The sequence below is a fragment of the Crocuta crocuta genome, unplaced genomic scaffold, assembly GCF_008692635.1.
Source record: "Crocuta crocuta isolate KB4526 unplaced genomic scaffold, BGI_CrCroc_1.0 scaffold99, whole genome shotgun sequence".
NCBI lineage: Eukaryota > Metazoa > Chordata > Mammalia > Carnivora > Hyaenidae > Crocuta > Crocuta crocuta.
In genome coordinates this window covers 3,711,983-3,739,904 of record NW_027551560.1, presented here as the reverse complement: position 1 = coordinate 3,739,904, position 27,922 = coordinate 3,711,983, and the positions used below count along the sequence as shown (strand labels likewise).

Below are 27,922 nucleotides of genomic sequence, written 5' to 3'. Positions count from 1 at the left end.
GGAGCTACCAGATGAATGAGACCCAGACCTGCGGATTTGTAACCAAGATGGCCACATAAACATAATTGTAAAGCAAGTGGTAAGTGCTGTGATTGACCTACTCCCAGGGCATAAGGAGAGAACAGAGAGGTGAACATTAAGCTAGCCTGGGCATGGCCAGGAGATGCAGGGTGAAGTGGGTGGTAGGGAGAGAGAAAGCAGAGGCTACAGCTGAGAGATGAGGTGAAGCTGGCTTCATGTTGACAAATCAGAACTGGGAAAGTGACCTTCCAGCAGTTTGTGACTGAGCCTCAACAGTCCCTCTCTTCCTTTAGGCCTTCACTTAGCAGCCATGCCCTTTTCCTGGATTTCTGTGCCTTCCTTCCCCACCGTGTTCCCACCGACTCCTAGCCCTGACTTGACTGTTCTCACTATGCCTATAAGCCCTCCTCCCTGTCCCCCAGTCCAGCCCTGAGAGTGTTACAGCCTCGGTAGAGAGGACAATCTGAAAGGGGAGGTTAAAAAATGGTAGTGAGCTTCCTCTCCTTTTTCCGGAACCAGCATTTGTTGACAAGTTGTCTCTCATGGGCCCAAACTGAATGGTGGAAATGCATGAACTCCTCAAACTGGCTTCCATCCAAAGCTGCCAGTGTTATATCCTCCCCTGCCCAAGCAGGTCTGTCAGTCCTCAAGGCCACCTCTGAGGTGGCCACTGTCTGTCCAACCAATGATGGTCCTGAGCAGGTACCCTTCCCTGGACACTATCCACCGAACAGTAAGCGTCAGCCCATGGCAATCTCTTTGAGTGGAGTTGTACTGTCCCAACCCATCTTACCATCTACCCTAGCTGCTCCAATCTGGGGCCTTCCTTCCAACCTATACATGCTGCCTTACATCTCATGGGTATGTACCCAGTTCACGGGTGCTAGGGGCACTCACAAGTACACTGGCATTGTGGACGGCAGACAAAGCCAAGGCTGGTGACTCAGCCAGTGCTTCCAGACCAGCCTAGGACCCTGCTTCCTTGAGGAGAGGTGGGGAGGTGAGCCCCACTGTCGAGGCACAGCTCTTTGGTATCAAAGGCAGTAGAGTAGAAATGGCTGTAGGTGCAGAGATGGGTGTGGCCCCCAGGGACCCTCAAGGAACTGTTTGCCTCCTCAAGATTGCTGAACAGAGCAGTGTCCCTCTTCTCTGCTTTCTATCTTTGGGAGTCTGGCTCCTTCCTTTTGGGATTCCATCCTATAGGTCAAGTGCTACACCCTCACCAGGCAAACCGGAAACAAGCAGAGATCTTCCCTGGTGACTACACCAGGTACTGATTCCCATTTCTAAAGTACTGGCATCCTCCACTGGCCACTCCTGAGGCACCTGAGCTGCCCCCAAACCCCCTTCCCTGAGAGCTTATGCCACAGCAGACCATGACATCACCACAAGATGCTCAGTACCACATCCATTCTAATGCACTCAGGGAGGACGGGAGCTGGTCTGCTGGGAGAGTGCACCATGGAACCCCCCTCTTACCATGTGGGACTGCCTTAACACTTTGCTTTAGGCTTGCCTTCCATGGGCAACCACAAGGCTCCAGCTGTTTCATTGCTAAGTGTCTATGGAACCCTTGCTATAATAATGTCTTGTATCATGGAGGACACAATGATGTGCTCCCGGGAGCTGGCCTTGCAGGAGGGGGAAGTGGTTTGTGTCTGGGCTGAGAAGCCCTGAGCACTAGGCTGATGTCTTGTGCGATGTGGGCCAGGGCAGAGCCACTGAGGGTTTTGAGAGAGCAAGTCTGGATCAGAATTCTTTTTTAGGGAGTATGACCCAGTGTGGCTTACAGGAAATAAGAAGTTGAACAGAGGATTTCTAGGGCACTGAAACTGTTCTGTATGATGGTATGGTGTGTAATGGTGGATACATGTCATATGTTGATCAACACCCATTGGACATACAATACAAAGTCAACCCCAGTATAAACTAAAGACTTATGTTAATAACAATATTGGTTCATCAGTTACAAATAATGCATCACACTAATGAAAGATGTTAATAGGAGGAATTGTCTATAATGGTGAGAAATGCTCTCCTTTCCAAACAATTTTCTGTAAATCTGAAACTGCTCTTAAAAAAAAAGTCTATCAATTATTTAGAAGTCTTTTTTTAAAGAACATTTAAAACAATTTTTCTTTATAGTTTATTTATTTTTGAGAAAGAGAGAGACAGAGTGCTAGCAAGGGAGGGGCAGAAAGAGAGGGAGTCACAGAATCTGAAACAGGCTCCAGGCCCTGAGCTGCCAACACAGAACCCAATGCGGGGCTCAAACCCACAAACCGCGAAATCATGACCTGAGCCAAAGTCGGACGCTTAACCTACTGAGCCACCCAGGCTCCCCTAAAGAACATTTAAAAAATGTTTAATTCCAATATAGCTAACATACAGTGTTATATTAATTTCAGGTGCACAATAGAGTGATTCAATAGACATGTTTTATTAGCAAAATAATACAATTGTTTTACATTCCTAAAAAAAACTCAGGTTTTCTAAAATTGCATTTTGAAAGCAATTATTCAAAGGGAGAATTGAGTTTCATTCATTTTTTCCTACCTGAATTTCAGTAATAAAGGTCATTTTTTAAAGTAAGCATAAATACACTTAAATACTCCCAACGTGGGGCTCAAACTCAACAATCCACACCTCAGCAAGCATTCTGGCCTTTGTGTCCGGTCTCTGCTCAAAACAGATAAGCTCTCCCCGCACTTCAGCAGCTTCAGGGTGGTGTGTGCAGCCTTCCACAGTGTGTGCAGGGCCTGAGGCATTGTTCTCGCCCTACTCCACCAGTACACCATGTGCTGGTCACCAAAGCCATGCCACTGATCTGCTCTTGCTCAGAGCCACAGACTTTTCCTCTCTCTGACATGCTCAATCTGAAGGATCCGTGTTTCCAATTCTGATTGCGTTACAGTCACTAATAGCACTTTATAGCTCCTAAATCAATCATCATTCTATGCAATTCATCTGAAAACCTGAGCAGGTGGCATGTAGCGATTGTTCCTAATCTGCTCCAGCCACTATGCGATGCCAATGGATCCCATAGGCAGCCCAGTCCCAGGCTGAGGAATTTAGGAAAATCAGCCAGGAAAAGCCCACTAGGCATTTTGGTGAGAAAGTAGGCAAAGCTAACAAAGCCTGGACAAATCTTCGGTTCTCTGTGGCCTCTCACCAGTTTCCCAAAGGGGTCCTCTTCTCACTTAGACCAGCATTCCCAAAGCATGGAACCCCTAATCTCTCCAGTGGGCCACAGGCATCTGGGGGGTTCAGAGGAAAAAGCAACAACATGATAGTAGTCAAACTTCTTGGAGATGTAAGATTGTAGTGACTTCACAGAAACCCTATTTTGTTCTCTACAACCATTCCATATTTAAATGTTGAGCATTTGGGGTACCTGGGTGGCTCAGTCAGTGGAGCATCTGACTCTTGATTTCAGCTCAGGTCATGATCTGGCAGTTTGTGGGTTCCATCCCGGCATCAGGCTTGGTGCAAAGTCTGTTTGGGATTTTCTCTCTCCCTCTATCTCTGCTCCTCCCCTGCTCTCTCTCTCTCAAAATAAATAAACTTAAAAAAAATATTGGGCATTTCTCATAAAGACAGCATCAGATTATCTTAAGTAACATTCAGTTGACAAAGTTCATTGTGGTTAATGTATTTTTCATACCACTGGCTGGTATCAAATTTGGAATCTTTATTATTGCTATTGGGTTATATTTGACTCAATTTCATTTTTCAAGAGGATTAGTGGCCCAAAAGTGTTCACTAAAGCACAAAATAGTGATGCAAGGTATTGAAGTATTATATATCCTACAAATCAGAAAAATCTTATGAATACCCAAAGTAACTGTCACTCCAGAATAATACAGAATGTCAGGATTTATTGGTCAAGCAAATATCTAGGCGTGCTCTTTCACAAAGAAGTTGAAAATTGAAACAGTAGGAGATGAGACTCTAGATCTCAGGGTCGTGAGTTTGAACCTCACATTGGATGTAGCGCTTACTTAAAAACTTAATAGGAGGGGCCACAATGAATATCTGAAAGCTGAATTCAACTAGATTGGAGCTTCTGAGTGCCCAGGCCTTCCCCAGCAAAGTTACAAAACCTGGTCAGAGGGTTCCACTGAAGCTTTTGAGTTACTCACCAATAAACAGTGGTAGTTTTCCAGAAGTACAAAAAATTGCTTTCCAGGACAAAATGATGTATTGCTGAACACAGAGTAAAGACAAAAATGGCCAACCTGTTATTTAAAAATTTTACTTATTGAAGCAAAAATAGGTACATGTCATGTTGCTTTAAGAATCTCGTAAAACTGTCTACAGAGTTAATCACATATGTTCTACAAGAAACAAAATGAGCTAGTGGCCAAATAGTTTCATCAAAGATCTCTTTTTTCAGTTTTTTAAAAATGGTTTTTAATGTTTATTTATTTTTGAGAGAGAGAGAGAACATGAGCAGGGGAGGGGCAGAGAGAGAGGGAGACACAGGAATCCACAACAAGCCTACAGGCTCTGAGCTGTCAATACAGAGCCTGACATGGGGCCCAAACCCACGAACCACAAGAAGATCTTATTTTTTAAGAGAATTTTTAATTTCATTTTTTAGAGTTAATTAATTCATTAATTAATTAAAGTAATCTACACCCAACCTGGGGCTCGAACTCACGACCCTGAGAGCAAGAGTCGCACACTCTCCCAACTGAGCCAGCCGGTGCCCCATCAAAGGCCTTGTTGTACAACTATTAATAATATGCAATATGACACAAGCATTTCCAGTTACAGCTGTGAGCTGTTGATGTGTATATTGTACATAAACATGAGGAAGAAAGCACAGTGATGCTTTGCTCTGTGTTACTGAACATGCAGTGAAAAGCCATTGGGGAGGCGGGTTGTAGGCAGAAACAGATGCCCAGGTGTCCTACCTCAGTGAAGGGAGCAGTGGAAGAGGGCTGTTGCTTCAGAAATGAAGGGCATGTCTCTAACTGCCCGCTCCCCAACCCCAGATGTCTGGTGAGCTGTGGGGGACTCACTCCCAGGAAGCTTCCTCTTGGTTGTGAAGCCGTTGGGACAGATACTGTGAACGCCACACACAAGTTGTGGCTGCTGCATGTCCACCTGCCCTGTAAAGAAATGGGGACAGGGCGAGACCACTGAGTGTACGTTAAGATGATGGACTGAAAGCTCCAAGTAATTCCATGCCTCGACATCGAACAAAACCGCAACACTGGGATGTTTTTTAAAAAGACGNCAGATACTGTGAACGCCACACACAAGTTGTGGCTGCTGCATGTCCACCTGCCCTGTAAAGAAATGGGGACAGGGCGAGACCACTGAGTGTACGTTAAGATGATGGACTGAAACCTCCAAGTAATTCCATGCCTCGACATCGGAACAAAACCACAACACTGGGATGTTTTTTAAAAAGACATAACACCAAGACGAGATTTGGAGAGATGCTAACATCAGACACACTTGTGGAAGCTGGAAGGTCAGTGGAGGAGGAGTTGCTAATGGTTGGGAGCGCTAAGAACCGGACGGCCCTCTTCGGCTTCAGAATTCTCAGAATGCGACTGCAGGCGACACCTTGAACGAAGGGCAGTGAGGAAGCTGGGCCAAGAGGACCGTTACTGAGAAGCTGGACCCTCAGAGGCCCTCCCTCACTTCACGCCTCTGCCTGTAACCTAACGGACTTCTCTCTGGAGAGGCTAATCCAGGGGCTGCAGACTTGGGAGGGGCCGGGCCCAGCAGGGGGTGCAAGTATCACACGTAAGACAAGGAACAGAGACCCAAACAAATCAAGGGATTATGTGAACATACGTATAGTAGGTGCCTGATAGTGGATCCCTCCCGAGCCCCGCCTTCCTCCAACTCTGCAGCTCTGATTTATCCTGTCACAGTGAGATACTTAGCACCCTCCAGACCAGGGACGGTGGAATCTTACCAGCCCAGAAAAGGCCCAAAGATGATCACATTAGGGGATCCTCCCCCAGACGGGCCACCCAAAGCCTACAGGCCCCATCAGCGCCAGTAGAGTTTCCTGCCAGCTTTTTAGCACTTCATTTGTATCAGTGAGTAGACAGCCACAGCTCACCAGACATCTGAGGATGGCCCCTTTCATGGAAGTTAGGGGCCAAAACAGGAGAGAGAGAGAGAGACAGAGAGACCATGTTGAGAGAAGACAACTGCAAAAGACTAAATGTAGTGTTTTCAGAGGGATGACCTGCTGCATCATGAAGCAAGAAAGGGACAAGGAAGGGGGACACTCAGAACAAAAGCAGCTCTTACAAACCAACTGCCCGGTCGGGTGCCTGCGTGGCTCAGTCCTTAAGCATCTGGTTTGGGCTCAGGGCGTGATATCACGGTTCATGGGTTTGAGAAAGAGAAAAGGTGAACAGCGGGTCTTTACTGCACCCCAGGGGGAGGTTCTGTGCTCACCCCATCCTGAGATTGGGAAGTTGGCCATTGTGAACCGAAACTATAGGAAATAGAAAACATGAAGCGGCATCCTACCCTGCTCTGCCCAAAGTTTTTCTTGCTGCCTGCTCTGGCCCACACCGTGGTCTTACCAGACGCCTCAACCGGGGTCAGCTCCATGTTAGCCAGGACTCAATCACAATGTCACCTTTGGCTCCCCACAAAGAGATGCTTGAAACCCCCAGGGAAGCAGAGGTCAGACCAGCCCCCAGGCGTCTATACATGTCGTTTTCCAGTGGAGCCTGCACCTGACTAGGTCAGCAGCATTTTCTCTCTCAGCTGCCCTTCCACAAAAAGGAAGTCATTTTCTGTCATAGATACATGACTCTGCTGACACTAAAGAGAAAAACAAGAGAATGATGTCCGCAGAACTGAAACTGAGTTCTCCAAACTCAGATGGTTACCTGAGGTTGGAGGAAGGGGATCCATTTTGGAGCGGTCCATCCAGGGGTTTCCAAGGTTCTGGGAGTGTTCTGTTGTTTCTGCTTTTTGAAATTAAAAAAAAAATGTTTATGTATTTTGAGAGACAGCATGAGCAGGGGAGGGGTGGAGAGAGAGGGAGAGAAAGAATCCCAAGCAGACTGCACTATTAGCATAGAGCCTCACAAGGGGCTCAAACTCATGAACTGTGAGATCATGACTTGAGCCGAAATTAGGAGTTAGATGCTTAACTGACTGAGCCACCCAGGCAACCCTTTTTAAACTTATTTTTTATATTTTTAAAAAGTTTATTTATTTATTTTGAGAGGGACAGAGTGTGCAAGTGGGGGTAGGGCAGAGAGAGGGAGAGAGAAAGAATCACAAGTAGGCTCTGCACTGTCAGTGCTAAGCCCAACGCAGAGTTCAAGATCATGAACTGTGAGATCATGACCTGAAGTGAAACCAAGACTCGGATGCTTAACCTACTGAGCCACCCAGGTGCCCCTTTGAATTTGTTTAAAGTTTATTTATTTATTTTGAGTGGCAGAGGAGGGGAAGGGCAGAGAGAGGGAGAGAGAATTCTAAGCAGGCTCTGCAATGGATATGTATGTGTATTGTTTAAAGAATAAAAGTAAAGGGGGTGGTGCCTGGGTGGCTCAGTCAATTAAGTATCAGACTTCGGCTCAGGTCATGATCTCACAGTTTGTGAGTTCGAGCCCCATGTCAGGCTGTGTGCTGACAACTCGGAGCCTGGAGCCTGCTTTGGATTCTGTGTCTCCCTCTCTCCCTGCCCCTCCCCTGCTCACACTCTGTCTCTGTCAAAAATAAATAAAAATTTAAAAATAATAAAAGAAATAAAAGTAAAAGGAACCAGGATGTACTTAGCACCAAGTTAAAAACAGAACACTATCACTCAGGGTGCCTGAGTGGCTCAGTCGGTTAAGCATTTGACTCTTGATTTCAGTTCAGGTCATGAAATGGTTATGGTTTGTGAGATGGAGCACCACATCAGGCACTGAGCTGACAGCTCGGAGCATGCTTGGGATTCTCTCTCTCCCTCTCTCTGCCCCTCCCTCATCCTCAAAATAAATAAACTTAAAAAAATAGTTGTGATGGTAAATTTTATGCTATGTATATTTTGCTGCATTTAAATTTTAAAAAGAGGGAAGCAAGTTGCAGGAGAAATCTGTAGGGAGACATATATATGTAAGAAAATGAGGCGGAGGGGAGAAAAAAAGAAAAGCAGAATGGAAGAGAATGCTAAACATGAAATTCAGGAAGGTGGCTCTCCCTTGATGTGTAAGGGAAGGATGGCAGTGAGGGGTGCAGAGTGCTGTTCCTGACATTCTGCCTCTCAGTCCAGGTTTTGGGCACATGGAACTCCATGATTATTCATTCTCATTTAAATGCTGACGTGCTTCTCTATTACGTTTTCTATGATCTACTCTCTATTAAAGAAACAGAACTCTCTTAGACTGTTTAGGCATTGATTTTTATCATACATCTGCTGTATGTATGCTGTATGTATGTATGCTGACTGTATACCATTCAGTACCTGCTTGTGATCATTGCTAAATTGGTGTTATTTTATAGATCAAAGTCATCAAAAAGAGCAGAATGTAAGTCACTTGGGTGATTTTAAATTTTCTAGTAGCCACATTCAAAAAAGTAAAAGAAACAGGCAAAAATAATTTTAACCATTTTATGTAACCCAGTATATCTGAAATAGTATATTTTCAGCATATAACCAGCATACAAATCCTTAATGACATATTTGGATTCTTTTTTCTTACTATCACGCATCTCAGTTTGGACTGGTCACAAATCAAGTGCTCAATGGCCACACTTAGCTAGTGGCCACCATATGGAACAGTGCAAACCAAGACACTTCAAACTTCAATTAAATACAGCCTGTGCTACCATACTGCATATGATTAAGGTGAATGAACAACATGTGTTCAATGACATCATTGGCCTGAACAAATCAAACTGAGAGACATCGACAGCCATGTCCAGTTTCACACAAGCACAGGCCATGAAGATACTCTTGATGGCCACTGGGCCAACTTCAACTGCTAGGCCTCCACTGGTTGTAAAACGTACCCCGCTTTTCAGAGATGTTCAAGTGTGACACTGATACAATACAGAGGTCACAATGCAAGATGTATGGGGTGAGGACTGGTTATTATTACAAAGCCTAACGACAATATGTGGAGATGAGACTGGGCGCATCCAAGATAGCAAACCTGGAACTCAAATGTTAGATTCAGGGGAAGAGCTTGCTGAGGTGGTCTTTTTTGTTTTGTTTTATTTTTTATTGTTTATTTATTTTCTTTGGAGAGAGAGACAGAGCAAGAGCAGGGAAGAGCAGAGAGAGAGAGAGAATCTAAAGCAGGCTCTAGGCTCTAAGCTATCAGCACAGAGCCCAATGCGGGGCTCGAACCCACGAGCCCCGAAATCATGGCGTGGGCCAAAGTTGGATGTTCAATCGACTGAGCACCCCAATCAGGTGCCCCTGAAGGTGATTTCTACAACCTTGTCAGGCTGCTGAAGCATGGTTTAGGGTCTAAGAGGTTTAGTGAGCCCAGACAGCAGGAAAGCATATCCCCATGAGGAGGCCCAAGTGGGCATTCTCAGGGGACTTAGAACACCTAATGGCTCCTGCCACCCAGCTCTCACCTGTGCACATTTTACCCTGTGAAGTACATGTGTTGGAGAGTGGGTGTTTGCAAAGACAAACCTTCCCTCTGTAAGACCCCTTCATACCTCCACTCTCCAGTGTTTTCTCTGCTGTTTGGTTGTAGTGGTAAGTTTATACTTTAACAACCAAGTCCTTTATTGTCATTGTATGGGGTTCAAGAGGGAGAGAGAAAACTCTCCATGACGTTTTGTATATCAAAAAATATGCTTGAGAGTCAGAACTGTTCCAAGTATCCTCAGAAGGGCCGATCCTGTGGCTGAACACACAAGTAACTCTGTAGACACAAGAAGACATAAGGTTATCTTTCTTTCCCAAGTGTATCCCTTTCTCCTCAAAACAGGAAGTCAGCCATGTCCTAAAGGAATTGTTTTGACATTACAAAAGAAATGCATGCTTGCTGTATAAAAACTTTGAACAAGATGTACAGTATTAATCAACAGTAGGGAGGAAATCTCCCATCCAGCCCCTTCCTATTCCCTCTCTTCTGTTGAAATTGGTAGGTGTCCTTCTGGATGATTTGCTATGATCTGATGACTGTGTTCGTATATCCACTTCATACACAAAACTATTTCTCTGCCACATGAAATACAGGCTTTATTTGTGCACGTGGGGAATCATTGTACAATGACCATTAACATTTGTGGAGCATATTTTAGTGACACGTTTCTCCACACAGAGCCACAATGCTCCTTTAAAAATGTGAGTCAGAGCCTGTCACGGGGCCTGCAGTGGCTCCCTAGTTCCCTCTGAGGAAAGCCAAATTTCCGCGTCTGCCTGCAAGGCCCCAGGGCACCAGGGCTCTTCTCCCTCCTCTCCGCCCTTTCCCCTCACTTCCTCTGTTCCAGTCCTCCTGAAACTTGGTCTTCCTCCCGTCAGCCAAGAATCTGGCCCTTGGCCTGGCTGGTCTCTGTCTGGAAGCCTCCCATTTATTGTCAGGGCTCACACTTCCTATGCCCCTTTGCCCCCCAGCATTCCCAATCCACCTTGTCCCTGTAATATTTTACTTCCTTTATAGCACACAGACTTCAAACTTATTAATTCATTCATTTTCTTCAAATTTTCATTTAAATTCTAGTTAGTTAACATACACTGCAATATGGGTTTCAGGAGTAGAATTCAATGATTCATCACTTACATACAACACCCAGTGCTCATCGTAACAAGTGCCCTCCTTGATACGCATCACCCATCTAGTGTATCCCCCACCCACTGCCCTCTGTCAATACTCAGTTTATTCTCTAAAAGTCTCCTAGGGTTGTTTCCCTCTCTTTCCCTTTTCCCCCTTCCCATATGTTCATCTGTTTTGTTTCTTAAATTCCACATATGAATGAAATCGTATGGTATTTGTCTTTCTCTGACTTCTTTTGCTTAGCATAATATACTCTAGCTCCATCTACATCATTGCAAATGGCAATACTTCATTTCTTTTTGATGGCTGAGTAATATTCCAGTGTGTGTGTGTGTGTGTGTGTGTGTGTGTGGTGTGTACCATTTCTTTATTTCTTTATCCATTCATTAGTCAGTGGACATTTGGGGTATCTCCATAGTTTGGCTATTGTTGATAATGCTGTATCCTTTGGATAAATACCTAGTAGTGCAATTGATGGTTCATGGAGTAGTTCTATTTTTAACTTTTTGAGGAACCTCCACACTGTTCTCCACAGTGACTGCCCCAGTTTGCATTTCCACCAACAGTGCAAGAAGGATCCCCTTTCTCTGCATCCTCACCAACATCTGTTATTGCTCGAGTTGTTCATTTTAGCCACTCTGACAGATGTAAGGTGATGTCTCATCGTGGTTTTGATTTGTATTTCCCTGATGATGAGTGATATTGAGCATTTTTCATGTGTCTGTTAGCCATATGAATATCTTCTTTGGAAAAGTGGCTATTCATGTCTTCTGCCCACTTCTTCACTGGATTGTTTTTTGGGCGTTGAGTATTACTTCATTTATTATATATATGACTTTCATTTATATATATATATATGACATTTATTATATACATATATGTGTTTCCCCTTGCTGGCATGTAAAGTTCACAGGAGCAGAAATGTTTGTTCTGTTTGTCAGTGTATCCCAAGGGCCTAAGCTGTGCCTGGTTAATAACAGGTGTTCAATAAATTATTTGTAAATATTTTAGAGATTTTTCCTTTACACTTCATTTGCCTTTGCATTCATAAGGTCTATTCTAGTACCTGACACATGATAAACATTAACTGTTGGTGGATTAATGCTGTCTTACAGCCAAAAATTCAGTCAAGAAGGAAGAAAGGAAAGAGAGAAATAGAAAGAAAGAAAAATAGGAAATAGTGGACACAAACTTCCAGTTAGCGCCATCTGGTGGCACAATGGTACTGTCAGGCTCCCTGGGCAGGAAAGAACAGATTTAGTTGTGGGAATAAGATAAACTAATACCTTTATTTATTTTTTTAAGATTTTATTTTTTTTTTAATTTTATTTTGGGGCCTCCTGGGTAGCTCAGGTGGCGGTGGGCAACTGACTCTTGATTTTGGCTTAAGTCATGATCTCATGGTCCATGAGTTCAAGCCCCATGCCAGTATCTACTCTGATAGCACAGAACCTGGTTGGGATTCTCTGTCTCTTTCTCTCTGTCTCTCTCTCTCTCTCTGTCTCTCATTCTCAAAATAAATAAACATTTTAATGTCTACACCCAGAGTGGGGCTCAAACTTACAACCCCAAGATCAAGAGTCACATGCTCCACCGGCTGACCCAACCAGGAGCTCCTATAGTACTACATTTATTTATTCATTCATTCATTTGTTCATTCATTTGTTCATTTATTTATTTATTTTTGAGAGAGAGAGAGAGAGCAGAAAAGGGGCAGAGAGAGAGGGGGATAGAAGACCCAAAGCAGAACTGACAGCAGTGACCCCGAAAGGGGTCTTGAACCCACAAACCGTGAGACCATGGCCTGAATTGAAATTGAGTGCTCAACCGACTGAGCCATCTAGGTGCCCCCAGATTTTTTATTACTACAGTGGACCCTTGAACACCATGGGTTTGAACCGTGTGGGTCTACTTATATGCAGATTTTTTTTTTTATAAATAGAGTACAATCTGTATTTTCTCTTCCTTATGATCTTAGTAACATTTCTTTTCTCTAGCTTATTTTATTATAAGAATTGTACAGTATATAATACATATAGCACCTAAATAGGTGTTAATTGACTGTTTATCAATAAAGCTTTTCCACTGTGGTGGGTCGATCCCTCGAATCCCCCATTGTTCAAAAGTCAGCTGCATTTTATTTTATTTTGCTTTATTTTATTATTTTTTAGAAGTCTATTTATTTTTGAGACAGAGAGAGTACAGGCAACGGAGGAGCAGAGAGAGAGGGAGACAAAGAATCTGAAACAGGCTCCAAGCTCTGAGCTCTCAGTACAGAGTCTGATGCAGGGCTTGAACCCAAAAGCTGTGAGATGATGATCTGAGCCAAAGTCGGAGGCTTAACCAACTGAGCCACACAGACACCCCAAAATATTTTTTAAATTGCCCTTGTCTTTTTAATGGTTACGTGGCATGGTCATTTAAATGATTTTTTATAAAGTAATATCTTATTGATTTAATGACTGTTCCAGCCTTTTAATATTATGAGCAATTAAAAATGAGCATCATTTGCACAATTTTCTGTTACTCTTTAGCAAATATCCCTAAAAATAGCACTGTTAATTTTAAGGGCCACATACTCTAGTGGACTTTGCTGGATTTTTCTCTAAGTTTAGATTAATTCTCACTTCCCTGAACACTGAATGAAAGTGCCAATTTCTCCCCACTCTTCCAATAAATAGACATTATCACTGTATTAACATTTATCAGCCTGATGATATTAAAATCTCAGTTTACATGTATTTGCATGTAATTTCCTGTGACTTGAACATATCCTTATGTTTGCTGACTTTATTCACCCTTAATTGTGAGAATTTCCTCTTCAAGCCCTTTAACTGTTTTTTTATTATTTCTTTTTATTTTTTTCCTATCTTTCTATTTCTTAATTTTAAAGTTTATTTATTTATTTTGAGAGAGTGAGGGCAGGGGAGGGGCAGAGAGAGCAGGAGAAAGAGAATCCTAAGCAAGTTTCGCACAGTCAGTGCAGAGCACGATGGGCAGCTTGAAGCCATGAACTGTGAGATCATGACCTGAGCCGAAACCAAGAATGAGATGCTTAACCAAAAACCCAGGCGCCCCTTTTCTATCATTCCTAAGAAGCTGTTCATCTTTTTCTTAACGATTGAAAAAAAAAACAACTCTTGGAGTTCCTGGGTAGCCCAGTCGATTAAGTATCTGACTCTTGATAGCAGCTCGTGTCATGATCTCACTGTTTGTGAGATGGAGCCCCATGTCAGGCTCTGAGCTAGCAATATGGAACCTGCCTGGGATTCTCTCTTTTTCTCTCTCTGCCCCTCCGCTGCATGTACTTATGCTCTCTCTTTCTCAAAATAAATCAACTTTAAAATATTAATTAGGGGCGCCTGTGTGGCTCAGTCGGTTGAGCATCCGACTTCGGTTCAGGTCATGATCTTATGGTTTGTAGGTTTGAGCCCTGTGTCAGGCTCTGTGCTGACAGCTAGCTCAGAGCCTGGAGCCTGTTTCAGATTCTATATCTCCCTCTCTCACTGCCCCCCGCTCTGCTCACTCAAAACAAATTTTAAATTATTTATTGTGACAAATTGCAAACAAAAATAGGATTGCAAAAAAGTGGAGATAAGAATATAATTTAAAAATTGCAAAAGAAGTAGAACACAATGAATTACAATGAAGCAGTTACACAGTCAATGATTATCAATCATGATCCCTAGTGTTTTACCATAGAATATCCTTAACCTAGATTTTGCTGGTTTTATACTTCTCCTACAATGTGTTTTTCTCCTACTTGGTGACATCTATTTATCATGCTGGATCCTTTCCACGGTCATTAATCATTCAGTATTGACTATTATAGCCAGACCCATTGGTTACCCAAAAACAGTGTGAATGGATTTTTCTTGGCTTTCTTCCCTTTTCCCTGGAAACTGTTCTTCTCCCCCTTAGGTAAGGTTTCCGTTGATGTCTAATATACATATGAAAACGTGCACAGATTATAAAGATAAAGCTCAGTGAATTTCTAGAAGTTAAACACAAGTAGCATTCAGATCGAGTCAACAAAACGGTTACCAGAGCTACGAGATTCTCATGCTCCAGCACCGACCCCTCCCAAGGTAAAAACTATTCTGACTCCTAACCTTATAGATTAACTCGCTCATGTTTGAGTGTTATATACATCATAACATCAAATATAGAATCTTGGAAGATTATTCTATTGTGTGAAAAAGCACAACGTATCCTTTATACTGGGGATGGGGATTGAGGTTCTTTGGAGCCTTCATTTCCCTTCATTCCAGCCAGTTACTGTTACAAGCAGTGTTGCAGTGAATAACCTTGGTAGTGTTTCACTGTCATCTAGGCAACTATGTTTTTTTTCAAATGTAAGAATATATAATACTGGTAAGTGGGAATCCTACCTTCAGAGAGTAGATGTATTTGTAGTTTTCCCTTACAAGCAAGCTTGTCCTACTGCTAACAGATTCTTTACTAACAAAGTCCATTCATCTCTTGACTGCCTGAAGTCCATCAACTGGTAGTTTTCTCAAGAAGGACTCACGGGGACAGTATGCCCTGAGTTCTTACATGATCAAAACTTTTTCTTGAGCTTTTACTCTTTTGAATATAGCTTGGATAACCGGAAAAATCCTTGGCTCAAACTTCATTTCATTTTTTTGTCTTTTTGTCTGACTGTTGCTATGGATAAAACAGACTTCTTGGGGTGCCTGGGTGGCTCAGTTGTTTAAGCAAGTCCGACTCTGGCTCAGGTCATGCTCTAATGGATCATGAGTTCAGCCTCACATCAGGTTCTCTGCTCTCAGCACAGAACCCACTTCAGATACTCTGCCACCCACCCTTCCCTGCTTGTGCGTGTACTCTCTCTCTCCAAAATAAATAAACATTAACAACAACAAAAAAAAAGCTGGGGAGCACCTGGGTGATTCAGTTAGCTGGACTTCTGACTCTTTTCAGCTCAGGTTGTGATCTCACAGTTCATAGGTTCGAGCCCTGCATTGGACTCTGATAAATACATAAAAATTAAAAAGAAAAACTCAGACTTCTTTTTATCCTGAAACTCAATTACTTTACCAGAATAGGTCTTAGTGCAAGCCATTCTGATATTTTAATATGTGAATTTAAATCTTCAATTCCAGGAAAATCTTTTTTTTAAGTTTATTTATTTCAGGAAAATCTTCCTGAGTTAAGAAAAAATTTTTGAACATTTATTTATTTTTGAGAAAGAGAGACCATGAGTAGGGAAGGGGCATGGAGTGAGGGAGACCCAGAATCCGCAGCAGGCTCCAGGCTCTGAGCTGTCAGCACAGAACCCAACAAAGGGCTTGAACTCATGGACCACGAGATCATGACCTGAGCTGAAGTAGGATGCTTAACCGACTGAGCCACCCAGGCGCCCCATGAATTTTGATTTTAAATATTTTTCTATTCCATGATTTGGGGCTTTTCCCTTTGGGGTATCCAGTTAAATATTTTTTATCTCTTTTGTCTATCTTTAAGATCTATCACTTTCTCTCCAAGTCATTTTTAATAGTTTTATTGATAAACAATCCACATACCATTAAATTCTTCCAAAGTGCACAGTTCAATAATTTTAACTATATTCAGAGAGCTGCACAACCATCACACAATCAATTTCAGAGCACATTTATCACTCCAAAAAGAAACCCTGTATCCACTCCCCATTCTCGCATGCCCCCCAGGCTTAGGCTACTTTCTACTAATCTACTTCCTGTCTGTATGGATTAACTCTTTTATATATTTCATATGAATGCAATCATCCAATATGTGGCCTTAGCATAATTTTTCAAAGCTTATCATGTTGTAGCAGGTATCAGCACTTCATTCCTGGTTATACCTGAATAGTATGCTATTGTATGGAATACTACATTTTGTTTATCCATTCATTACATGATGGGCTTTTGGACTATTATGAATAATGCCTCTGTGAATATTCATATATAAGTTTTTGTGTGGACTGTGTTTTTATTTCTCTTGGATACATACCTAGGAGTGAAACTTCTGGGCCAAAGGAGAGAGAGAGAGAGAGAGAATCCCAAGCAGGCTCTGCACTGGCAGCACAAAGCCCAATGTGCACCTTTAACCCCTGAACTGTGAGATCATGACCTGAGCTGAAACCAAGAGTCAGATGATCAACTAAGCCATCCAGGTGCCCTCTTGCCCATTTTAAAATCAAGTTACTGTATTTGTCTTTGTATTGTTGAATTGTAAGTGTTCTAGGTACATCCTGGACACAAGTCACTTGTCAGATATATGATTTATAAATTTTTTCTCCTATTCTGTGAGCTGTTCTTTCGCTTTTGTTAGGGTGTCTTTGGAAGCATGGAAGACTGATTGATTGATTGATTGATTGATTTGGAAGCACAGAAGTTGTAACTGATGAAGTTCCAATTTATCAATTTTATTATTCTTATGCTTATGCTTTTAGTGTTGTATCCAAGAAACCATTGCCTAAGCCAAGAGCATGAAAATTTACTCTTATGTTCTTATAGGAGTTTTATAATTTTACCTCCTACATTCAGGTCTGTGATCTATTTTATGTTAATTTCATTGTGTGGCTTGAGGTGAGGGTCCAGCTTCATCCTTCTACTTATAGATATTCAATTGTTCCTATACCATTTATTGAAAAGACTATTCTTGGGGCACCTGGGTGACTCATCATGTTAAGTGTCTGACTCTTGATTTCAGCCCAGGTCATGATCTTATAGTTTATGAGATCCAGCCCCTCGTCTGGCTCTTTGCTGACAGCACAGAGCTTGCTTGCCATTCTCCCTCTCTCTCTCTCTGCCCCTCCCCATTCATGCTTGCTCTTTCTCTCTCTCTCCCTCTCTCTCTCTCTCAAAAAAAAAAATACTATTCTTTCTTCCACTGACTTGTCTTCACCACCTTGTAAAAGTCAATTGATCATACTGCAGTATTCCAAAAAGAATTAACTTTTTTTCCTATTCTACATTTTGCTTTTGTTTGCCACAATAGCTACTCAACATTGCCCTTCTTTGAATTTCATCTTTAACTCTCTTATCTATAAATTTCTATTTAGATTTCTATAAAAGAGAAGGAAGGCTGGATTGACATCCTGGTTGATTAAATGAGAAGTCAGTGTAAGCACAGATTCAAGCAAGGATGCACGGAAGCACAGAAGATTTTTTCAGAAATGAAATGAGTTGGCCCAGCTGCCTGATATGGAGAGGATGTTATGGCATTGCAGCGGTGTAGTAATATGATTTGTAAATGATGGAAAAGTGTTAGAAGCAGATTGTGGTTAGTTTTGTAAGTCTGATCAGGAAGTTTATATCTTATTCTAAAAGTAAGTAGCAAAGAACCAAATTAGAAAAAAAAAAGGGCTAATGAATGGTTGGATAAAGAGGTGATTTAGGATAGATTACAAAAATAACAACAACAATAACATAAGGGCTAGGAAATGAACTAGAATAGTTTGATTTGAAGTCAATCAGTCTTAAAGTTTATTTTGAGAAAGAGAGAGAGACAGTACCACCAGGGGTGGGGTAGATGGAGTGGGAGAGAGAGGATCCCAAGAAGGGTCCGTGCCATCAGTACAGGGCCTAACGTGGGGCTCAAACCCATGAACCATGAAATCATGACCTGATCCGAAATCACGAGTCAGATTCTTAACTCACATCCCAGAAGTTAATCGGGCTTCTTATTAGAGTCATTGCAATGAGTTTGGAAAGAATAGGTAAGATAGTTTTTAAGGATCAGTTTCAAAACAAAAGGGTAGTTATGGATAAAAATGAAGACTGTAAGAACAACATTAAAATTGATTAAAAAGTCAGTATGGCAAGAATGCAATTTTGGGGGTGCCTGTGTGGCTCAGTCAGTTATGCATCTGACTTCGGCTCAGGTCATGATCTCGAGGTTCATGAGTTTGAGCTCCACATTGGGCCTTCTGCTGTCAGCACTGAGCCTGCTTGGGATCGTCTGCCCTCCCCCACTCACTCTCCCTCTCTCTTTCTCTCTCAGAAAGAAACATTTTTAAAAAAAGAATGCAATTGGTGGGGGCACAGTTAGACTTAGCTGGTTCAGTCAGAAGAGCATGTGACTCTTGATCTCAGGATCATAAGTTCAAGCCCCATGTTGTGTGTAGAGATTGCCAAAAAGAAAATCAGTTTTGGTTCACCAAGCAGAGAGAAAGTTAAATGTGTTTATACATGACAATATAAAAGTAACGAGTGCAGAAGTAAGAGAGATAAAGTTTGAAAGCTAGTAATAGGGTAGGAGAAAAGAGAAATTATTTTTCTCTCAAACAGAAGGGTTTTTATATGTTTGTAAAGAAGGAAGAAGCCATTGGGGACCATGAGATTGAAGATAAGGGAATGGTGGTGAAGCAAAGGGGAGAAAAAAGAGTTGTGTTCCCAATGCCAGGAAAATATTCCACAGGAGTAACAAAGAGGAGAGAATATCCCAGCCAGGGTAGGAGAAAGAGCACACTACCATTAGACGAGCAGGGAACCTTTCCTTCTGGATCAGAGGGTGAAGAGTTGGGTGTGCATACAATGGGAGCAGAGGATGCTACCCATGGGAGTTCCTGTGAGATGCGCTGGCCCTTCTCAGGAAAATTAGAATTTATGGTGGGAATTTTTAGGAACAGCAATAGATGGAGAGAAGTGCTGAAGAGCTCCTGCAAAGGCTCCTGTGGGCCCATTGGCTCTATTTCTCCAGGAACACTCTCTGTGAGAGGCTGGATTAAAGGGCTAACCTAAAGTTTAGTCATTGGCTTGCCTCCAGCCAAGGCCCTAAAGTGAGAAGTAGGTTAGTGAAGTCACCATCAGAGTGGATAAAAGCATCTTTGGCGAATTATCTGTTAATAGCATTCTGAATCCTGACCCTTCAACAAGAGGGAAGTGTCCTCAGTAGTAATTCTACAGACAGACTCAGCAAGAATTTCACCTTTCTTGTGTCCCATTCCCTATTGTCAATTTCACAGTAATGAAATGAGTATAAATTTCTCGGATATTGTTTTGAATATATGTATAAAGGGTTGCAAGACTGGCCAATGAAGTTGGAAATGTTTTATCTGCATCAGCAATTCTGATTGAAGTTCAGCATGCATGTGTAGTTGGGGTTAAGTCAAGCCCTCTTTAAGGCGAGGAGAAGGGAGAAAAATGTATTGTCCACCAGTTGTGGGAAAAGGCAGCCCTCTCATGGTGGGTAGCACCACTGGAAGACAGAGGTGGCTGCCTGGAAGACACTGAGAGGTTTTAGATGAAGTAAGTTAGAGAAATATTTTCCTTGCAAGAACAAACAAAAGTACAATCAAGCTTAGTTTAACTGGTGGTAATAGACATATCTATGAAGCCACCATGCAAATGTAGGAAAGGGGGTCATCATGCTGCATTATATTGCCTTTTTTTTTGGTCATAGATATTGATATAGTGTACTCACTAGTGACCGTAATATATTTGGATATATGTATATATACTGTACATACATATTTGCATATATTTGTATATAGTATAGAGTTTTCTTTTTAATATTTATTTTTGACAGAGAAAGAGAGTGCGTGAGTAGGAGAAGGGCAGAGAGGGGGACAGAGGATGTGAAGCAGGCTCTGTGCTGACAGCAGTGAGTCCGATGTGGGGCTTGAACTCACGAACCATGAGATCATGATTTGAGCCATAGTCAGATGCTCAACCTACTGAGCCACCAGATGCCCCCATTCTTTGTTTTCCTATTTTGCTGGAAAGAGAGGAAGAACCTAATTGTTTTTGCTTCATCCCAAACACTTTTGGTTCTTCTCTGATACTCATTCAAGTTACTGCATCTACAAGTTAGGATACAGTGGTTCCCAGGAAGATATTTTCCCTCCTACATTCCCTTATCTCCAACAGAGGTTTCACTAGAATATATTAAACCAAGAATGTGAAGTATTGTGGGGTTTATCTAGTATTTATTGCTGTGTAACAGTCCACTCAAACCTCAGTGTCTTGAATCAACTATAATTAATTTTTAAAATTCTTTTAATGTTTTCTTATTTTGATAGAGAGAGTGAGCAGGGGAGAGAGAGGAGTGTAGGGGAGGGACCGAGAGGGAGAGAGAATACCAAATAACAGCACAGAGCCTGATGTGGGGCTTGAACTCAAGAACTGTGAGATCATGACCTGAGCCAAAACCAAGAGTCAGGTCTTAACCAACTGAGCCATCCCAGTGCCCCTATAATTCACTATTTGCTGTAATTTTGGAGTTGGCCAACTCAGCTGATTGGCTGTTCTTCTTCATTTAGGATCATTTGGAGTCACTCATGCAGCTGTAGCCCTCTGGAGGCTCGAATGGGGCTTGGTGATTCAAGATGGTCTCACTTTCATGTCTAGTGGTTGGTGCTGGCTCTCAGTTCTTCATGGCATCCCCTCCTGGAAGGGTAGCTAAAATTCTTTGCATGGTGGCTCGGAATTCCAAGAGTGTGAAGCAGAGCTCCAAAGCTCAAGGCCCAGGCTCTGGCATTCACACAATGTCACTTATACCTCATACTGTCAGTCAAAGACAAGCCCTCATGCTATGGTCAAACACAAGCATAAGGCAAGCCCAAGGTCAAATGCGGGAGCAGATTGAACCGCCACTTATTGATCAGACCAACTGTAAAGATTCTGTGCTGTTTCTTTCTTTCTTCTTTTTTTAAAGAGCTTATTTTTGAGTAATCTCTATAGCCAACATGGGGCCCAAACTCAACCCTGAGATCAAGAGTCACACACTCTACTGACTGAGTTAGCTGGGTACTCATCTGTGGCTATTTCTGATCCCTCACAAAGGGAAGTAAACACAAGTCCATCTGTAAAATGCATACTGGCAAGTCTGGCTCAGAGCAAATTATTTCAAAATGTTAATTGTTATTGTTATTTTATTATTATTGGCCTTTTCCTCTTGAATAAAAAGCACTTTTCCTGAGTAACGAATAAGTGCGTTTCTCTTTAGATAAACTGAAAGTTGTTCAAAATATGTAAGACAAAATCTTAAACAACCCATATAGGATTCTTTGAATTAGTATGAAATGTCTGAGGATATATGTCATGTAAGAATTTGAGGTGTTTCAGAGAATATAATTGTTGGGCATGTGAGTAATTTGATAGATCTTGAGGTAGAAGAAAACTTAAAATGGTATAAAATTTAAAAAGTAATCACAAAAGACTCTTCAATACAGAGGACAAACTGAGCGTTGCTGGAGGGGCAGAGGACAGGGGATGGATTAAATGTGTGACAGGCATTAAGGAGGCCACTTTTAGAAATGCGCATTGGGTGTCATCAGACCTAAGAGATGAATCACTGGGTTCTACTCCTGAAACCAAGACTACACTGTATGTTAACTAACTTGAATTAAAAAAAAAAAAAAACTGCCCCACTTATGAAGTTTTAGAGACTGTAAAATTGTTACCCCCCGGCCTTTGTACTTTGCTGGATGTTTGATCTTTCACTTCGTCTTCTTGTCAGGAATTTGAGAATAAAATCCCAGCACAATGCTCTTTAACGGGGACACCGATCCAACTGAAGATGAGACGGCAGACAAGCCTCCGGCGGACAAGTCTCTCAGGTGTTCGGTATGTGTTTACAATTCTGTAACAATCTACACAGGAAACTTTACATTCAAAAATTGTGGGGAAAAAATTTGGAGCTGCTGAATACTGGTGACAAGCCTGGGCGCCACAGGAAATAAAAACATTCCTCTTTACTGACTTAACACTCTTTTGTCACAGTGAAAGGCAGCACCTCCGTGGGCAGGCAAGTGTGAGAGCGAAGTTGTCTTCGTGATATTGGCAATCATCTGAAAATGCCATTCACCTACCTTCGCCTGCTCTGTATTTGTTGCTCTTGCACAACTAGGCTAGGACTGAAGGGAAACTCTGCATTGGGCTAAATGATCCAAATTTGGGCTCTCACTTTGGCCTTTTGGCCTTCCAATTGAATGGCCTAAGATGCTTCTTAGGGATAATGGAATGAGTAGGCAAGATGCTCTGGAAAATGAGATTTTATTCTTTCAATACGGGATTTTAGATAAGAAAAATACTCTGAAGGAGGCGCCTAGGTGCTCAGTCAGTTAAGTGTCCGACTTTGGCTCAGGTCATGATCTCACGGTCCATGGGTTCGAGCCCCACGTCAGGCTTTGTGCTGACAACCAGCTCAGAGCCTGGAGCCTGTTTCAGATTCTGTGTCTCCCTCTCTCTCTGACCCTTCCCTGCTCACGCCGTCTCTCTCTCTCTCTCAGAAATAAATAAAAAATTTAAAAAAAATATTCTGAGGAAATATTTGTCTTTGCAACAACTACTGCCAAACATAACACAGATGAAAGTATTTGCTTTGGTAAAATATCTCCGTGGGTAAGGACTATTATAACTTCCTCTGCACTGCATTCTAGAACATTCTGAGCCCTTCAGACACCAGGATGAAGCTTTGATGTCTATAGTATCTGGCTCTCTTTCTTTCTTAAGGGAAATGTAGCCTTCCTCAAAACAAAGGCTGAACCCCCCACATCTTTCTCTCTTCATGGCAGCTCATTGAATTTCACATTTGAAAAGTCATACAGAGTTTAGAGTCCAAGTTTGATGGGCTCATTTCATAATTGAGGAATTCAGTAACATGTCTAAATAATATCCCTTTCTGGGATTGACTGAGAGATTTGACCCTCTGGTGTCTGTTCCACATTGCCATTCATTAATAACTTGGGTCAGTTAGGCAGACATATTTTCCCTAAGATGCTTCTGTTTTGTTTTATTTTTGTTTATTTATTTTGAGGGGGGAAGGGCAGAGAGAGAAGGAGGGAGAGACAAACCCAAGCAGGCTCTGCTCCACACTATCAGTGCAGAGCCCAACTCGGGGCTTGATTTCACAAAGTATGAGATCATGACTTGAGCTGAAATCAAGAGTTGGACACTTAATGGACCAACTGAACCACCCAGGCACTCCAATGCTTCTGTTTTCATGGTTATTTGTTATCCTCCTTATTCTTGGGTTTTTGGGGCTACCAGACAATTACATCTTCATCAATCTCATGACTTCCCACCTTTTGTCCTACAGCTGCCAGAAGTTTATGCATTTCTTGAGAATTTTAATAAGGAGAGCAAGAAGTCAAGTCTCCTAAAAACTCAAAGTATTTCACCCAGTGAAGCACAGAAAATGCTTAATCAAAACCTGAATGCCATGTCATTCACCAGTGGAACTGATGTCAAGGAAAAAGACCCCCAGTCTATTTTCATGTGCAAGGTGGTTAGAAAAGAAAAGGAGAAACCAGAACTGATGACTGAACTACTGTACCAAAGCTTGTTGGCCATCTCACCCTCTCCAGTGGGGGGGCTGTCCAAATCCCAACAGAGGCTCTTACAGTGTGGAATCCCTCCCCCCGCACACACCTTTCCCTATGAGATTCTCGTTGATCACTCCAGCTCCTCATCACTATTCCCCACGCAGAAGACTCAGGGAATTAACATATTACATGGGCTGGGGATTTCCAGGATCATGCCAGAAAATTTTATCTTTGAACACAGAATTTCTGAGTACTTCTTAATTGATCCAGGTAATCTAAACAGATGAGTCCATGTGAGATGAAATTAATGGAAATCTGACTGCAGCTTTTACTTAGTTTACTAGAGCTGAAATAGTCAAATAGTGACCATGGGAATCTTGCAGTCATGGGGTTCATGACTGATGTGCTTGCTGCCTACAGTACCAATGTGAGGTACAGAACAGAGACTCGAACATTCCAAGGTCAAATCTCAGGTCCAGTCTCGAAAAGGAGTAGTATAGATGCAGTCCTTATATTCATCTTAGTAACATGAGCTGGTTAAACTTGGACTCTAAAGCACTCATAACTATTCTTTCTTGTTAGGTGAACTTAGCCAATTATTTTACTGAAAAATGGCTTATTTTCTCAAGCATCTTGGATTTAGTGACTTGGATTGAGAGTTTTTTAAGATACTTTTTCATGAACCTTTACCTTTTCTTTACTGTTACATTAACAAGAGGAAACTCCTCCCTTCATATCTGATTTAAAAAATTGTTTTAATGTTTATTTTTGAGAGAGAGAGAGAGAGAGAGCATGAACAGGGGAAGGGGCAGAGAGAGAGGGAGACAAAGAATCTGAAGCAGGCTCCAGACTCTGAGCTGTCAGCACAGAGCCTGATACAGGGCTCGAGCCCATGAATCATGAGATCATGACCTGAGTTGAAGTCGGATGCCCAACTGATTGAGCTACCCAGATGCCCCCGTTTCTGATTCTTTAATAGGGAAGTATTCATAAAAGACCAAAGACTATTCAGAGAAAACTGGAAATATATCGTGGTGAGTTTTAATGAGAAGGGAGTGTCTTATAAGGTCCCCCATTTTCCATAATTTGAGGGAAGTAACAGTTTGCAATTCTGTGTAGGTGTAAAAAATAATAGATTAAATCAATGATATAAAATATTTTAACCTTTCTGAGGCAGGTTCTTGACTCAAGACCTTTTGCACAGCAAATATTTGACAACACCATTTTTATATTAAAAGTCATGGGAGACAGAGGAGCAAATTTAAAGGCACTGATTGATTAATTTCCTTATATTTGGACCAAGATGCTGCAATAGTCTTTGCTGTAACTCCCCACACTGATGTCTTGACAGAGTCTAGTGCAGGTTTCACATTCCCTGATACTTTGTGTGTTCTGGAGCCCAGGCAGAAGTAGAAATCAGGGCATTTGTAGGAATGGCCTAGGTAACCCACAGAAGTGCATAAGGTCAAGTCTTGGAGCAGAGAGGAAAAAAATCATGGAAAGTATTGGTAGTCAGTACCTACTGCCAAAGAGCCTATTGAAAAGTCCTGAAGGCTCTGGATGTTTGATAGGATGTTTGTGGTTTTGCCACACCCACAGGAGACAAATTGTCCTCTCTTCCCAAGGCATAGCTTATCTCCTGGCTACCTAACTTCTCCAGGTCTCTCATGTGGCCTTCCAGACTCTGTGTTAGAGTTTCTTCTGTGTCTTCATGACCTCATTTCCTCAGATCCTTAGGTAGGGTTTCAGGTACACATCCTGTCTATTCAAGGAATATGCATGAAGCCTGGTAGGCATCCCTATGAAGAATATCCAAAAATTTCTTAGGTTTAGTTGGTATTGTAACAATTCATCTTTTACAATCCTACATTGCCCACTATTACTATCATTTTATCAGCCAGCCCATCCCTAAAGTATTCTTAGCCCAGGAGAACATTAGAACTCCTGGTATACCGAAGAATATTATAGAAGATATGCTTACTAGCATCAAGCACTTGGGGGGGGGGGAGAGTAAGTGTTGCCATTTTCTTCTTCTATCTTATCAGTTCCTCTTGCTCAGGCTAAATCCTGTGGGACTGTGTAGGTTGAAGATTATTTTTCTTATATACTTAGAAGTCTGGAGGCAGGCAGATAGTGTTGGAACAGTGCTTTTTTATATTGTCAAGGACCCAGGTTCCACAACCTTTTTGTGTGTGGCTTTTGTCTTCATGGACAAAAGATGTCTCCTTCACCTCCAGGTACTATGGCCACATTCCAGGCAGGAAAAGGGGCTAAGACAAAGGGGCATAATGGCTATTTCTGTCTTCTTTTAATAGTGAAGCAAAACTTCCTCAAATGCTCCTCTTCTGTGACTTCTCCCTACATCTCATTGGTCAGAATTGCATCCAATAGCCACCCCTTACCACTGGGTGGTGACTAGAGATCTTAGTTTTTCACCCTCTATAGTCAGAGGAATGCAGAAGAGGATCACAATGGGTATGGAGTGAGCCAACATATAGTATCTACCACCCATCACAAGTTAAAGCTCTATAGTAGTCAAAATAATCAACTCTGTGGCCTTCTCTTACCAAATATCCCTTTCCTTCCTTCTATACCCAGATCTTCCCATGCCAGGCCTGCCAAGATCTTGTTAAACTCCCTGACACTTGGTAACTGCCCTTAGGGAGGGACTGTTGACCACCAGTGGTTATCATCAATAGCCTGCTCCAGTCTCTGTTCCACTAGGGAAGGTAGGAACTCAATAGTAAGAGAGAAATGGATCTGCCTTCTTGCTTGTTTGCTCTACCATTATTCTTCTTGTATTACTCACATTCATCAACTTGGCTCTTTGGCCTCTGGTTTTACACTCAGATCCCTGCCTTGGGCGCTGCTTTTTTTCTCTCTCTTCCTTTTGAGGGGTGGTGGTGGTTTACAATTTTAGTCATTAAAGGATCTGTTCTTGGAGCACCTGAGTGGCTCAGTCGGTTAAGTGTCTGACTCTTGATTTCAGCTTAGGTCATGATCTTATGGTTCTTGAGTTCAAACCCTTTATGGGCTCTGTGCTGACAGCACAGAGCCTGCTTATGATTCTCTCTCCCTCTCTCTCTCTGTCCCTCCTCTCTCATGTTCTCTGTCTCTCTCTAAAAAGTAAAATAAACAAACACTTTAAAAAAAGGATCCCTTCTTGAAGGGATTGTAATTACTAGTGATACCCCAAATTAGTAGGTACTGAAAAAGTAGAGGAAACAGCCGTATTCTAGCTAAGCCACTGCCATTTTATATCCAGGGCTCAAGCCAGCATCTTAGAAGAAATGACACTAGCAGTCTATGTACTTCCAATCAATTCTTGTCCCTGTTTTAAGCCTTCATTAGGATCCTCCTTGTTGACCTCAGTGCTCTGTAGGTGTCTCCATTTGGACATTATTAGTATCCAAGCACCAAATGAGAGCCCCTCCACCTGCAGTGTCCATTCCAGCCCAGTTAGCCAGACCCACCAAGTTTCCCATTTGGAGGAGAGCTTTAGGCCAGATAAACACCGTAGGTGACCTTTTAGTTTATAAAGCTCTAGACACAGCTTTCTACCAGAAGGGAGAAGGAGACTCAAGTTCATCTAAGTTTCATTCTGTCCATGAAGCATCTCTGGATAACTGAAGGTTAGTCACTTCCTCATGTAATTCTTTGAAAATATGATTCTTTGCAGAAAAACAGTTCATGGACCTAAGGGATCTGGAATGGAGATATTACAAGGGGATCGTGAAGTGGAAGCACAGTACTTTAGATTCATTCATAAATATAAAATACAACAGTGAGAAGAGATTTGTGGAGAGCCAGGAGATGCCTGGTGTTATTTCCCCTCCTCTAGTTTATAGGTCTTTAGTCATTTATCCTCAGATTGATTATCCAAAAAATACAACTTCTTAAATAAAATACGTAGCTTATTAAAACA

The 27,922-nt window shown here is 42.1% G+C and overlaps 1 protein-coding gene across 8 annotated transcripts; it reads left to right on the top strand.

Annotated features, from left to right (window-relative positions):
- On the top strand, positions 1-27,922 carry CUNH9orf153 (chromosome unknown C9orf153 homolog). Of its 8 annotated transcripts, XM_077749527.1 has the most exons (6): positions 1-79; positions 14,664-14,830; positions 20,992-21,081; positions 22,191-22,297; positions 23,772-24,267; positions 27,677-27,922. In XM_077749527.1, the coding sequence occupies exons 4-6, from the start codon at positions 22,217-22,219 to the stop codon at positions 27,895-27,897; spliced, it is 798 nt and encodes a 265-aa protein (XP_077605653.1). In that variant the 5' UTR covers positions 1-79; positions 14,664-14,830; positions 20,992-21,081; positions 22,191-22,216; the 3' UTR covers positions 27,898-27,922. The 8 variants fall into 8 exon arrangements, with proteins under 8 accessions (XP_077605653.1, XP_077605654.1, XP_077605655.1 ...); XM_077749528.1 differs by lacking the exon at positions 14,664-14,830; XM_077749529.1 differs by lacking the exon at positions 20,992-21,081.

Bases quoted from the DNA above. Each gene is read 5' to 3' on its own strand.
- CUNH9orf153 (XM_077749526.1), top strand. From the start codon at position 22,217: ATGCTCTTTAACGGGGACACCGATCCAACTGAAGATGAGACGGCAGAC. The intron at 22,298-23,771 runs GTATGTGTTTAC...TTTGTCCTACAG, and splicing joins ACAAGTCTCTCAGGTGTTCG to CTGCCAGAAGTTTATGCATT. The intron at 24,268-27,676 runs GTAATCTAAACA...GATTCTTTGCAG, and splicing joins GTACTTCTTAATTGATCCAG to AAAAACAGTTCATGGACCTA.